Consider the following 14563-nt stretch of genomic DNA (forward strand, 5'->3'; position numbering starts at 1 on the left):
TTTTGTTCCCTGAGCGCTTTCCGTAGAGTTCCGGAGGACGGGAATATAAATGGCGGCCTCCTAGTCTCCGGCCTGGAGGAGCCGAGAGCCCAGGGCCCCACTCCTCAGTGCGCCCTCAGAGAACAGCGCCCAGTTACTCCCGTCTGTCTGACCTCCGGCCGCGCTCCCAGCTCACCGAGTCTGCGACCGGGTTCAAGGTAACACGGAGCTGTGAGCTTACTGTTGGCTCTGTCTCTGTAGCCGGCTTTTCTGTTCCAATACCCGCAAGCTCTGCAACACTCAGACACCCCTGATCCTTCTGTGACCCTGTGGGACCTGAGGCCACGCTGACCCCGCGTGGGCTTCGCCCTGGTTTAGCCTCTGGAGCAATGTCCCTCAGTGGAACAGACTTTTAAAAGTCCTGATTTTGTGCGCTGTTGCTCCGCTGCTTGCCGCTGCCCCTTCCCCCGGGGTCTATCTTCCCATCGCTTTGGATTCACTTCTCCGCCGGTCCTACCTTTCAGAAAGTGGTTGTTTTTCTGTTTCCAGAATTGCTGTTCTTCTTCTCTTCTATCTGCCGATGGATTTTCAGGTGTTTGCAATCTTTAGATAAGCTATCTAGCTGATCTCCGGCCAGCTGAAGTAGTCTCAGCCTGCTACTTCTCCGCCATCTTGACTCCACCCCCTGTCTTTTTAAAGATTTTATTTATTATTTAGAGAGGGAAAGGGTGCTACTTGGGGGAGGGGCAGAATGCGAGGGAGGGAGAGAATCTTAAGTGGACTCTGCTGAGCGCAGAGCCCCACTCAGGGCTTATCTCACGACCCTGAGTTTATGATCTGAGCTGAAGTCGAGTCAGAAGCTCTACCCACTGAGACACCCAGATGTCCCAACCTGTTTTTATTTCTTGAAATATGATGTTTTTATATCCTATGTTTCATAATTCACTTATATGAAAAATTTATAGCCAGTCTATGTCCCCTGTTGTTTCTGCTGGCTGTCAATCAAAGTGTTCCTTTTGGACTATGAGCTATATATTTTCTGGTACCTTATTTTTAGAAATTCTTTGGAGTCTTGTATGAACGTAGTTTTCTCCATGAAGGAGTTTCATTTGTTTCTGTCAGATACCTATAGGCATAACCAGCCTTAGATATCTTCAAAATATCAGTTATCTTAAAATATTTTAGACCACCCATTTTAGTGTGGATTCAGGCTGCAAATTGTGATTTGTGGTTACAAGTAATCAGGGAAGAATTTTCCCCTCTTTCCTATCCCCAGGTTATGAGATGGGCTATATCTTGGGTAGTGGGTAGGAAAGTTTATAACCAGTTAACTCTATATTGAAAGTCTAGGCCTTAGGTCTCAGACTTATGGAGAAGTCTCTAGTTAGACTCTCCAAGTTGGGTAGCCCCTGGAATTTGTTTTCTGTCCCCCAGCATTGAAGATTGTATGAACCAAAGTTAAACTTCACTGGGTTCAGTAAATGCTCTCACAGCAAAAAGGTTAATTTCAGGGCACATGGGTGGCTCAGTCAGTTGAGTGTCTGCCTTCAGCTCAGGTCATGATTGGACAGTCCTGGGAACCCACGTCAGGTTCCATGATCAGCCAGGAGCCTACTTCTCCCTTGCCTGCTGCTCCCCCTGCTTGTGCTTGCTCTCCCTTTCTCTCTGTGTCAAAAATAAAGACAATCTTAAAAAAGAAAAAAAGTTAGTTTCAATATTCTGGCTACCTCTTAGGGTTCCCACCTTTCCATTTTTTTTTTTAAACCTGTGTATTTCTCATTTTGTTTTTAAGCAGGTCATGGATGCCCTTTTGAAGATTTTTAAAATATATCTCATGGAGCATTTTTAGTGTGTTTAGCAAGAGCCTCCTTAGTCCACTAACTTCATTCTCAGACATACAAACAACTTTATTATGTGCTCTTTTCCTTAACAGTATTTCATTCTTTAATCCTTAATTATATGTTATTGTACAGATTTTTCTAGGTATTTTATATTTGTCAGTTGTGTATATTTTAGTTCTTATGAGAACACTTGACTTATTCTACTGTTCTCTTTCATTTCAGCCTGCCAGATATATAGTAACTATCACGTAAAAATTTCACACTGATCACTATAAAATAGCTAAAGTTTTTGTTAAGATTATTTGAGAGTATATGGTACTTTAATGGTATGAAAGAGGAAAACCCTTTTTTAAAGTATCTGACTTACTTTTTGGAGAACTTTCTAATTGGAGAAATTTGACTGATATTTGGGGGTCGTTAGATAAACATCTGTGTGGTATACACACATATATGACAATTTTATTTTCTCTGTATTTTATTAAGTAAGCATAAAATGGATTGAAATATGTTCTGTTCCTTTTGAAATGTGAGTTTTGGTCAGTAGGGACACATTGTTCCTCTGTAGGTTCTTTAGCAGATAGGAAGCAGATGTGTCATTGGGAGGAGACCACTAGGGAAAGAACAAATATATGAGTAATCTGGAAAAAGATTAGAGTCAATTTATGAATTAAATGTCAGCCTTTGGACCCAAGCTTTTCCTTTCTTGGTACTAAGAAAACTCAGGCAACTGAGTGTTCTTAAAAAGAGAGAGACTGTTCTTAGACACCAGCACTACTTCACTATACTTACTGTCCTATTTCCAGGTGTTCTTGTTTTTGTTTTACAATCTGGTTTTTATTTTCTTCAGTTAGGTACAATGTAACCTTTCATTAGCCTGGATTTGTAGTTACGGAGTGAGTCTTCTTTCATTGGATTAGACGAGGTCTTTAAAATCATATGTGCTTTGTCAGTGCATTTCTAGGAATGTATGGCATGTTTATTGGTCAAATGCCTTGCAGATGGAAATGAAATTTTGTGAGGAATCTTCTGGATCAGATATGGATTTATTTTTACTTTATTAAAACTATTCAAGGGGCGCCTGGGTGGCTCAGCCGTTAAGCAGCTGCCTTCAGCTCAGGTCATGATCCCAGGGTCCTGGGATGAAGCCCCTCATCAGTCTCCCTTCTTTACAGAGAAGCCCGCTTCTCCCTCTCCGACTTCCCCTGCTTGTGTTCCTCTCTCACTGTCTCTCTCTCTCTGTGTAAAATAAATTAATAAAATCTTAAAAAAAAAAAACTATTCAAAGTATAAAGACTTTAGTCTGAATTTCAGTGCTAGCAACCAATCTGGAAAGGGCTGCCAGGACAGTACCTGTTAAAGATTGCAATGATTTTCATACTCCTGGTGCCTTTTTGGCTGTGCTTGAATTATAGACATAGACCAGGTGGGCATTAGCAGATCTTCTAGATCTCTGAAGTGCTTCACAATGACTACATTCACTGGACATAGTATTTTCTTCTATATTTACTAATGTGCTTTATATTTCAATTCAATGAAATTCAACGTGTTTTTTTGTGTTTAACACCACCCGTTTGGTAATTATTGGAATAATTACATTCCCCAAAGCAATACTTGAGTGTTAGGGCTAGGAAAGGTTACACTCATTTTAGTTTAAAATCATACTTGCAGTAAGAAATAAATAATAGATTCCTAGGCACCTGAGTGGCTCAGTCAGTTGAGCTCCGATTCTTGGTCTCTGCTCTTGACCCGAGGGTGGTGGGACTGACCCACACATCAAGCTCTGCGCTCAGCTCAGAGTCTGCTCAGGATTCTCTCTTTCCCTTTCCCTCTGCCCCTATCCCCACTCACATTCCCTCTGTCTAAATAAATAAATCTGGACTCTCTGCAGTCCAACTTGTAAATAAATATTAAATAACAGTAGGGGCGCCTGGGTGGCTCAGTCACTTAAGCATCTGCCTTTGGCTCAGGTCATGATCAAACTAATGATGTATTTTATGGTGACTAACATAAAATTAATTAATTAGTTAAAAATAGGTGTTTTAAAATTACATGTAGATTATATATCAATATACCAATTTATAAATAAAAAATACAAAACTTTCAGTATATAAAAAAATACATATTTGACAGATCACTTTTTTCATGTATCAGGTTTCCTTTATCTAGAACAGCATGTCATAATGGTGACCCATGACTATTAGGACATGTTTCAAAAAGGTTTTCATTAAGTTTTCCTCCAGCTACCACAGGATGGGATACCAAGTTCAACCTTTAAGAAATTAAGTAATGTGAAAAGCAGAAGAGCCAGTAGAGGCAACAGAACTCTTCTATGCTGAAGTGCATTCTTCTTCAATGGCCCAGCATATCTAAACAGAATGAAACTTCAAGGTTCTTGAGGGATACAAATATGCTGCGAACACTAACCCAAAACCAAATATAGTGTCTAGCACCTAGTAAGTGTGTGATAAAGTTCTGGTGAATGAATGAAAGAATATAATGAATGGAAATGATTTCAAAAGGCTTATCCTTGATATAAAAATTAATAAATCATTTTTCTTACATTAGTCTTAGAAGTATTTAAAAGATATGCTATCAGGAATCACCATGATCCGATATCAGCCACTAATAGGGTAAGTGTACTGAAAAGTGGAAATAGTATGTCCAGAAGCATAGAGAAGCTGGAAATTTTCATTTTATTGTAGGTAAATCCTGATTTTGTTGTTATTTATTTTTTTAAGATTTTATTTATGTATTTGAGAAAGAGAGCACAAACAGGGTGAGTGGCAGGCAGAGGGAGAGGGGGAAGCAGCCCTCCACCTTGCTGAGCAGGGAGCGCACCATAGGTCTTGATCCTAGGACTCCAGTCGCTTAACCACCTGAGCCACCCAGGCACCCTGAAGTACTAGTTTCTGTACATGCTACACCCTAGCTTCCATAGAACCTATCCTCTCCTCTTTGCTCTCATAGCTTCTACCTTAGTTTTCATTATGTTAGACCCTTTTCTCCTTTTTAACCTCTGCTTATTGGAATCTTTAGTTAGTTTTTTTTACCTTAACTCATTTCTTTCCTTTATACCTCCCATAATGTTACTAATTGTTCTAATAATTACTGATTATTCTGATCCTATTAGAAACCCCCTCCCTTGCTTAAAAATACCTTGCTGGGGACGCCTGGGTGGCTCAGTTGGTTAAGCAGCTGCCTTCTGCTCAGGTCATGATCCCAGCATCCTGGGATCAAGGCCCACATCGGCCTCCTTGCTCGCTAGGGAGCCTGCTTCTCCCTCTGTCTCTGCCTGCCATTCTGTCTGCCTGTGATCGCTCACTCTCCCTCTCTCTCTCTCTGACAAATAAATAAAAAATCTTTAAAAAAAAAAAAAAAAAGAAAAATACCTTGCTGTCTCTTCCCAGTCATTTTATTCTCAGGCATCAGTTTCTGAGTAGGAGATTGTTTCTTAGCAGTTGACTTGGTGGTGACATTATCAGATAGGAAATATACATTGAGAAGTAGATTTGTGGATGGAAGATGATGACTTCACTCACTTAACACTCTAGGAGAAAAACAAATTTGCCTTGTGTTTCAGTTTTGAAATTATCAGAAGCATCTTCATTTGATTTTAGCTTTATGGATTCAACTGTGAGGGAAAAAGAGAAGCATTTTTTAAACATCCTTTAAACACCAGAAACTATTTTGAGATTTTATATTGATGTGGAAAAATAATTTCGCTAATGATAGGTGGGAAAAATAACAATGTTTGTTCAAGTTTATTTATGCTTGTAGTGATAGTTAAGCTTAAGTTAATGAACTCTCATTTTTACCTGTATACACTGGCCTTTTAAAAAATGTCTTCCCAATTGATACTGTTCAAATATCAATACTACCAAAAGCCATATAGAGATTCAGTGCATTCCTTATCAAATATTCCAGTAGCGTTTTTACAGAAGTAAAAAAAAAAAAGTCCTAAAATTTATGTAGAACCATAAAGACCCTGAAATAGCCCAAGAACTCCTGAGAAAGAATAACAAAACAGGAGGCATCACATTTCCTGATTTCAGGCTATACTATAAAGCTGTAGTCATAAAAACAGTATGGTACTAGAATAAAAACAGACAATTAGACCAATGGAATAGAATTAACAGCTCAGAAATAAACCCAAGTATAACAGGTCAGCTTATATTTGACAAGGGAGCCAAGAGTACTCAATGGAGAAAAGACAGCCTCTTCAATAAATAGTGCTGGGAAAATTGGATACTCACATGTAAAAGAATGAAACTGGACTCCTATCTTACACCACTCACAAAAATTAACTCAAAATGGATTAAAGACTTACATGTAAGGTCTGGGGTTTGGGGGTGGTACCTGGTTGGCTCAGTTGGTTAAACTCTAACTCTTGATCTCAGGAGAGTGAGTTCAAGCCCTGCATCAAAATATGACACCTAGAGCAGAAGAAACAAAATAAAAAATAAACAAGTAGTACTGCCTCAAACTAAAAAGCTTCTACACAGGAAAAGAAACCATCAACAAAGTGAGAAGACAACCTATGCAATAGGAAACATTTGTAAACCACTTATCTGATGAGAGGTTAATATCACAAATATATAAAGAACTCATACAACTCAATAGCAAAAGAAGAAATAACCCAATTTTAAAATGGGCGAAGGATCTGAATAGACATTTCTAAGAAGATATACAAAAGGCCAACAGGTACATGAAAAGATGCTCAATATCACTAGTCATTAGAGAAATGCAAATTAAAACCATAATGAATTATCACATCATGCCTGTTAGAATGACCATCATGAAAAAGACAGAGATGACAAATGCTGGTATCAATGTGGAGAGAAGATAACCCTGTGCACTGTTGTTGGGATTGTAAATTCATATGACCACTATGGAAAACAGCATGGAGGATATTCAGAAAATTAAAAACAGAGCTATCATATGATCCAGCAATTTCATCTCTTGGAAGATACCCAGAGGAAATGAAAACTCTAACTTGAGAAGATATCTACACTGCAGGTATGTTCACAGCAACATTTTCACAATAACCAAGCCATGGAAACAAGTGTCCATCGATGGATAAATGGATAAAGAAGTTATGGTTTATCTACATACATGAATATATACATGAATATATATACCTGAATATTATTTAGCCATGAGAGGTAAGGAAATCCTACCATTTGTTACAACATAGATGGACCCTAAAGCATTATGCTAAGTGAAATAAGTCAGACAGAGAAAGATAGATACTGTATGATCTCACTTATATGTGGAATCTAAAAGCAAATACAAAAATCAGACTCACAGAAAAAGAAATTGGACTTGTGGTTACCAGAGGTGGAGAATGGGGGGAGGGGGAATTGGAGAAAGGTGGTTAAAAGGTGCAAACTTCCTGTTATAAGATTAATCGGTAGTGGGGCATCAGTTGGTTAAGTGTCTGACTTTTGGTTCTGCTCAGGTCATGATCTCATGAGTTGTGGGACTAAGCCCCATGTTAGGCTCCACACTTAGCACGGAGTCTGCTTGGATTCTCTCTCTCTCTGCCCATCCCCCCACTCATGGATTCTCTGTCCTCTCTCTCTCTAAAATCAATCAATCAATCAATATTAAAAAATAAAAGATAAATAGGCACTAGGAATGTAAAATACTGTATGATGAACACAGCTAACACTGCTGTATGTTATATTGGAAAGTTGTTAAGAAAGTAAACACTATGGGAGTACCTGGATGGTTCAGTTGGTTAAGCATCTGACTCTTGATCTCAGGGTCGTGAGTTCAGGCCCCACGTTGGGCTCCATCCTGGGCATGGGACCTTCTTAAGAAAAAAAAAAATGAATGCTATGTGTTCTTATTACCAGGAGGAAATTTTTTCTTACCTCTTTTGTTCTTTCTTTTATTTGTATTCTATCTATATGAGAAAATGGATGTTAGCTGAACCAACTGTGGTCATCATTTCACAATATATGTAAATCTAAGCATTATGCTGTATGCTTTAGACTTATATAATGATGTATGTCAATTATTTCTCAGTAAAACTAGGGGAAAATGCCTTCTCATAATTATCTAAACATGTCTCAAAAACCATAATGAGTTTTTGAATTGTGAGATTTGCCTATTAGATGGTAAAAATAATCTCTAAGGTAAAATAATTGATAGGAGAGGATCTTCTTACCTTGAGTGGGAGCAAATTATGGAAGGAATATTTAAATGTGACAATAAAAACATAATAAACTTCATTCTTGCTATAGACCTTGCCTTGACCTTAATAGTCAACATATTATTTATTTTCTATACCATAAATATTCTATATCCTCTTATTTTTCTTAACACAGGAAGAAGAGTTATTCAATATAGTGCCTGAGTAAAGGAAGTATTTTAGGGTCTAAATGTTTACATTAGTTATCTGAATAGTAATGGAATGAGGATGATTCTAATATAAATGATTTTTATTAACCTGCTCTGGAGTGTTATTTAGAAAAGTGAGTAGTCACTTTGAAAATTTAAAGTCCTCAAAAAATTAAAAATAGAGCTACCATATGATTGAGTAATTACACTTCTTGGTATTTATCCAAAGATAATGAAAACACTAACTTGAAAAGATATCTGCATATTCATTGCAGCATTATTTATAGTAGCCAAGATTTGGAAACAATGTCAGTGTCCATGGACCAGGGCACTTGGGTGGCTCAGTCAGTTAATCATCTCACTCTTGATTTCAGCTCAGGTCATGATCTCAGGGTTGTAAAATCGAACCCTGTGTCAGGCCATAGAGCCTGCGTAAGATTCTTTCTCTCCCTCTCCCTCTGCCCCTCCTCACCACTTGTGCAGTTTCTCGCTCTCAAAAAAAAAAAGGTCAATGGACAGATGAATGGATAAAGAAAATGTAGGATGGACAGCTAGATAGATAGATAGATAGATAGATAGATAGATAATGGATATATATATCATTCAGCCATAAAAAGGAATGAAATCTTGCCATTTGCAACTATATGGATAGACTTTGGGGCATTATGCTAAGTGAAATAAGTCAGAGGGAAAAAAACTACCATATGATTTTACTTATATGTAGAATCTAAAGACAAAAATAAAAACCAGCAACAAAAAAAAGCAAAACAAGCTAATAGATACAGTTAACAGATTGGTGGTTGCTAGAGGCAAGTGGCTGGCAAGGTGAAGGAACTCAAAAGGTACAAACTTACAGTTACAAAATAACTTAGTCATGGGAATATATTATTAATAATACTGTATTGCATATTTGAAAGTTGCTAAGAGAGTAGATCTTAAAAGTTCTTACCACAAGAAAAAAATTCTATAAAAAAATTCTGCAACTGTAAGGAGATGGATGTTATACTAGACATATTGTGGTGGTCATTTCACAATCTGTACAAATATGAATTGTTATGCTATATACCTGAAATTAATATCGTTATATCAATTATACCTCAGTTTTTATAAAGTCCTAATCAAAGTCCCAGAAAGTTGGTATCAACGAATGGATTCTAAGGTTTGTATGTGAAAGCTAAGACCTAGAATTGTAACACAGTACTGAAGAACACAATTGGAGGACTCACACTAACCCATTTCAAGACTTAACTGTTAAGGTACAGTTATCAAGTCAGTGTGGTATTGGTGAAAGAGTAGACATATATATCAATGGAAAAGAATAGAGGGCCTAGAAATAGATTCACACAGATATAGTCAAGTAATCTTTGACAAAGGAGCAAAGACAATTCAATAGAGAAAGGGTACTCTTTTCAAGAGGATACTGGAAAAATTGGATATTCACATTAAGAATCTAGACATAGACCTATACCTTTTACTAATTGTACTCAAAATGGATTGATATAAGACACAAAGCTATAGGACTTTTAGAAGAAATTTAGGAGAAAATCTAGGCATTCTTGAGTTTGGTGATGAATTTTTAAGACCATGATACATGAAAGAGAAAATTGATTAGCTGGGCATCATTAAAATTAAGAACTTCCACCGTGTGAAAGGCACTATTAAGAAAGTGAAAAGCCAAGTTACAGCTTAGGAGAAATATTCACAAATCTTATATTTGTTAAATTTTATGTATATAAGTATATTTTTATATATATCCATGATGTACAAAAATTCAACAACACAAAACCAACAGGTTTTAGCAGGGATGTGGAGAAAAGAGAGCCCATGTACACTATTGGTGGGAATACAAATTGGTGCAGCCTCTGTGGAAAACAGTATGAAGATTCTTCAGAAAGTTAAAAATAGAACTACCTTAGGATTCGGCAATTGCACTACTATGTATTTTTTTTTTAAAGATTTTTATTTATTTACTTGACAGACAGATGACAAGTAGGCAGAGAGGCAGACAGAAAGAGAGAGAGAGAGAGAGGAGGAAGCAGGCTCCCCGTTGAGTAGAGAGCCCGATGTGGGGCTCGATCCCAGAACCCTGGGATCATGACTTGAGCTGAAGGCAGAGGCTTTAACCCACTGAGCCACCTAGGCGCCCTTGCACTACTATGTATTAATCCAAAGGATACCAAGACACTAATTCAAAGGGATACATGCACCCCTGTATTTATAGCAGCATTATTTATAATAGCCAAGATACGGAAATACACACACACACACACCATACCATTCCATATGTATATGGAATATTAGCCATAAAAAAGAAGGAAATCTTGTCATTTGCAGTGACATGGTTGGAGGTAGAGAGTATTATGCTAAACTAAATAAGTCAGTCAGGGAAAGACAAATACCATATGACTTCAGTCTTATGTGGAATTTAAGAAACAAAACAAATGTGTGAAGGGAAAAAAAGAGAGAGAGGCAAACCAAAAATAGAATTTCACTGGAGAGAACAAACTGATGGTTTCCAGAGGGGAAGGAGAAGGGGAGGGTTAGTTAAGGAGTGCCCTTGTCATGATGAGCACAAGGTGATGTATGAAAGTGTTGAATCTCTATATTGTATACCTGGAACTAATATAACACTGTATGTAAACTAATTGGAAGTAAAATAAAAATTTAACCTCCCCCCAAAAACTCTTACAACTCAAAAATAAGGAAACAACTCAATAAAAAAATGGGCACAAGAGCTGAAAATGCAAAGAAGATATACAGATGGCAAATATGCATATGAAAAAAATGTTCAACATCCTTTGACATTAGGGAATTGTATATTAAAACAATGAGACACCACTGTACAACTATCAGAATGACAATATGGAAACAACAACAACAACAACAACCTGACAAATACCAAATGCTCAAAGGAATATGGAGCTAGTAGGGATGCAAGATGTTACAGCCACATTGGAAGTTTGGTAGTTTCTCACAAAGCTAAACATAGTCTTACAATATAATCCAGCAATTGCAATCTTAAGTATTTACCCAATTGAGCTGAAAACTTATGTTCACACAAAAAAGATGCAGGTAAATATTTATAGCAGCATTATTCATAATCACTAAAATCTGGAAGCAACCAAGATGTCTTCAGTAGGTGAATGGGTAAACAAACTGTGGTACATGCAGACAATGGAATATCACTCAGTGATAAAAAGAGAGTGTGCACTCTGAAGACAACAGAAAGACATGGGAGAACTTTAAATGCATATTGCTATGTAACAGAAGTCAGTGTGAAAGGGCTACCTTCTGTATGATTCCAGCTGTATGACATTCTGGAGAAGGCAAAATTATGAACACAGTGAAAAGATGAGTGGTTTCTAGAGATTAAGGGAGAGAAAAGGAGGGTTGAATAGGATTATTATTACATATTTATAATTATATAATATATTATTATTAATAATATATTATTAGGGTCATGGCGCTATTGTGTATGATAACGCATTAGTTAAAACCTGCAGAACTTTGCAGCACAGTATAAATCTTAATGTATGCAAATTAAAATATTTAGGCAGTTAGAGGATCCCAGGAAGGAATGAATATAGACTATGACAAAAAAAGCTAACTAATATTTCACCTGTATGAAACAACCCCGCTGGAGGGGTAGCAGGAGGGAAGGTGCTGACCCAAGTAACTTTGAAATGAATGTGTAAGACTAAATACTAAAGGAATTACACATAATGGTTGTATTTAATAAAGCTGTTTCCAATGGGGATTCAGGTTGAATATTTTGATACCACTATGCATATATTCTAGAATTGAATAGTTAAGTAAATGGACGAAAGCTGGTATAAGTCAGATTTCTCCTTATTGGATTAGGAATTTACAGATAAGCAAGGGAAAGAGGCTGGAAGGATCCTTTTGATGATAGATTAGAGTTGGGCAATATCAGTGTGAACTCATGTTCAGCTTAATGGAGACATAGATGGTTATTACATATTATAGATAATATATATATACACACAGGTCAGTTTTACACACATGCATTTCCTTGCTTTGTTTGCAGAAGGTATGAAAAAAAAAAATACAATGACCCAGTGTTGAAAAGTATACCAAGCCACCAGATCTTTGGTTCCAGACCATTCTCCAATTAAAGGAGAAATGTCTGATTTTAGGACTGGGACAGGAAATATATGAGTCTAGAGAATCTTATAGTGCCGGAAAGTAAGGAATGAATGAATTACCTGTAAATTATTTGTAAATAATTATAACTTAATTGTAAAAAATGTACAATATTGCTACACGGTGTTAATAATAGGGAAAACTGGGTGCAGAGTATGTGGGAACTACGCTCTCTTAATTTTTCTGTAAATCTAAATCTATTCTAAAATGATAATGTATATCAAATAAATGAAAGTACTATTGGAAGATCTCACAATAACCTGGTGGTTTCTGTCTCTCCTGCAGCTTTGAAAGTGTGTGCTGCCTTGCTGACTCTTCTTCTCTCTCAGACATCACTTTTGATGGCAATCCAATAGCTCAAGAGTCATGGTACAAACATACAATCCTTCAGAATATGATGCAGCTGCGCCAGCTAGATATGAAGAGAGTCACGGTGAGAACTCTTTGGAAGTACTTTCCGTAGTGTCTTCCTTACTGTGGATTAAGAGACTGGGGTGCACATTCTTTTCTTGAAATGCTTCTTAGTTTTAATAAACTGTGGATTATCGTGACTATATAATTCATAACTATAATTACAAATCTTTTACCACCTGTCCCTCATTCCCAATTCCATTGAATAGGGCTGTTAAATAACAAAAACAATTCAACAGACAAATTTAAAAGATCTAATTGGCGTTATTAATCAATTCATGAATTGGACAGCATTCTGTCTAGCAAGTGGAGGGGAGCTCCCAGTGACTACAGAAAAAGAAAGGTTTTTAAAGGTAGAGAGGGAGTGGAAAAAAGGAAATTATTAGCAAAGGATCCATGGTTTTAGGCAAGGTCACCCTTCTAAAGGGAAGAGAAGGGGCCTATCGGTAGATTTCCTAGTCCTGACCAGGAAATTCACAGGTTGACTGGTTACAGATTATATTTCTGGGGGGTCTAAACTGTAGTTAAGTTAGGTAGCAACTCTTGGTTTACTGGCTTGTGACCTTAACTTAAGTGATGCCATTTTGGGTCTGTGGTTTCCTTTTTAACAGGTTTTTTTTAAAAAAAATTAAATTCATTAGTCATCATGATTGTTTAAAGTAACCATCACAGTTGTTTTTCATTCTGGCTAATACCCAACTAAAAATTTATTTTAGAATGGATGAGTAAAAATGACATTCATTAAGTTACATAATGTAATGTTTCTGCACATGGGTGCCAAAGCCAGACTGCTTGAATCGCTATCCTGGTTTGACCAGTTTCTGGCCAAATGACCTTCAGGAATTCACTTGACCTTTCTGTATCTCATTTTCCTTAAAGTAAAATGGGGGGTAGACAGTCATAATTACATCACAGAGTTGTTGTCAAGATAACATAAAGCATTAAACCTTAGAACAATGTGAGGCTCAGAGGAAGTGTCACGTGGAGCTGTTGTGTTGTTATTGACGCCATACCTCTCAGAAGAGTGCTTGTTTATTCATTCGATCTTCATGTTAGATGTTTTGTATACTTCGATGTTTTAATGATTCCTGATCTACGCAAAATGTTATATATGCACCTTTTAGTTGTACAGTGCGCATTTGCATTTTATAGGCTTCAAGAAGTTCTGTAAGAAAGAAATTTGCCTTAATTTTCATTGCATATATCAGATTTATTTCAATATTTTGCTATCTCAGATATTACTCATTAATGATCTCAGTTGGATAATCTCAGAGCTAGAAATATATCCTAAACCTCCACTTGTCTTCTGACTTCTAGACCCTGCTAATGTTGATGTGGATTCTGTGTGGTCAGTTAAGTTTATTTAATTGCCAATTAATTGACTCCTTGCCTATAGCCATTTTCACAATGTGTGCATTTACATTTCTGTCTCAGGAATATCATGGACATCTCAGGTGACAAGGAGAGGTAGTTACAAGTATTGATGAATTTGTTAATGCCAGGGATCTTCTGGGGGCTCTGCTTCTTTTTGTTCTAGCATGGAGAAACAGTTCTTTGTCTTTAGCTTGTTCAGATCTATCCTGTAAACTCTGTTTCATACTTTCACCCTTATCTCCATGTGTTTCTTCTTTTTTTTTTTTTTCCAATGATTTTATTATTTGTCAGAAAGAGAGAGAACATGAACAGGGGGAGCAGAAGGCAGAGGGAGAAATAGATTCCCCACTGAGCAGGGAGCCCGATGTGGGGCTTAGGCCCAGGACCCTGGAATCACATCCTGAGTCAAAGGCAGACACTTAACTGAGCCACACACTCATCCCTCCATG

The 14563-nt window shown here is 37.1% G+C and overlaps 1 protein-coding gene across 3 annotated transcripts in view; it reads left to right on the top strand.

Annotated features, from left to right (window-relative positions):
- LRRC49 (leucine rich repeat containing 49) overlaps positions 1 to 14563 on the top strand; it is a 163790-nt gene that overhangs the window by 91170 nt on the left and 58057 nt on the right. For all 3 annotated transcript variants that reach the window (XM_059371947.1, XM_059371948.1, XM_059371949.1), the window contains one exon: positions 12615 to 12762. In XM_059371947.1, coding sequence (XP_059227930.1) covers positions 12615 to 12762 — 148 coding nt within the window. The remainder of the gene's footprint in view (positions 1 to 12614; positions 12763 to 14563) is intronic.

Source organism: Mustela nigripes, chromosome 13, assembly GCF_022355385.1.
Source record: "Mustela nigripes isolate SB6536 chromosome 13, MUSNIG.SB6536, whole genome shotgun sequence".
NCBI lineage: Eukaryota > Metazoa > Chordata > Mammalia > Carnivora > Mustelidae > Mustela > Mustela nigripes.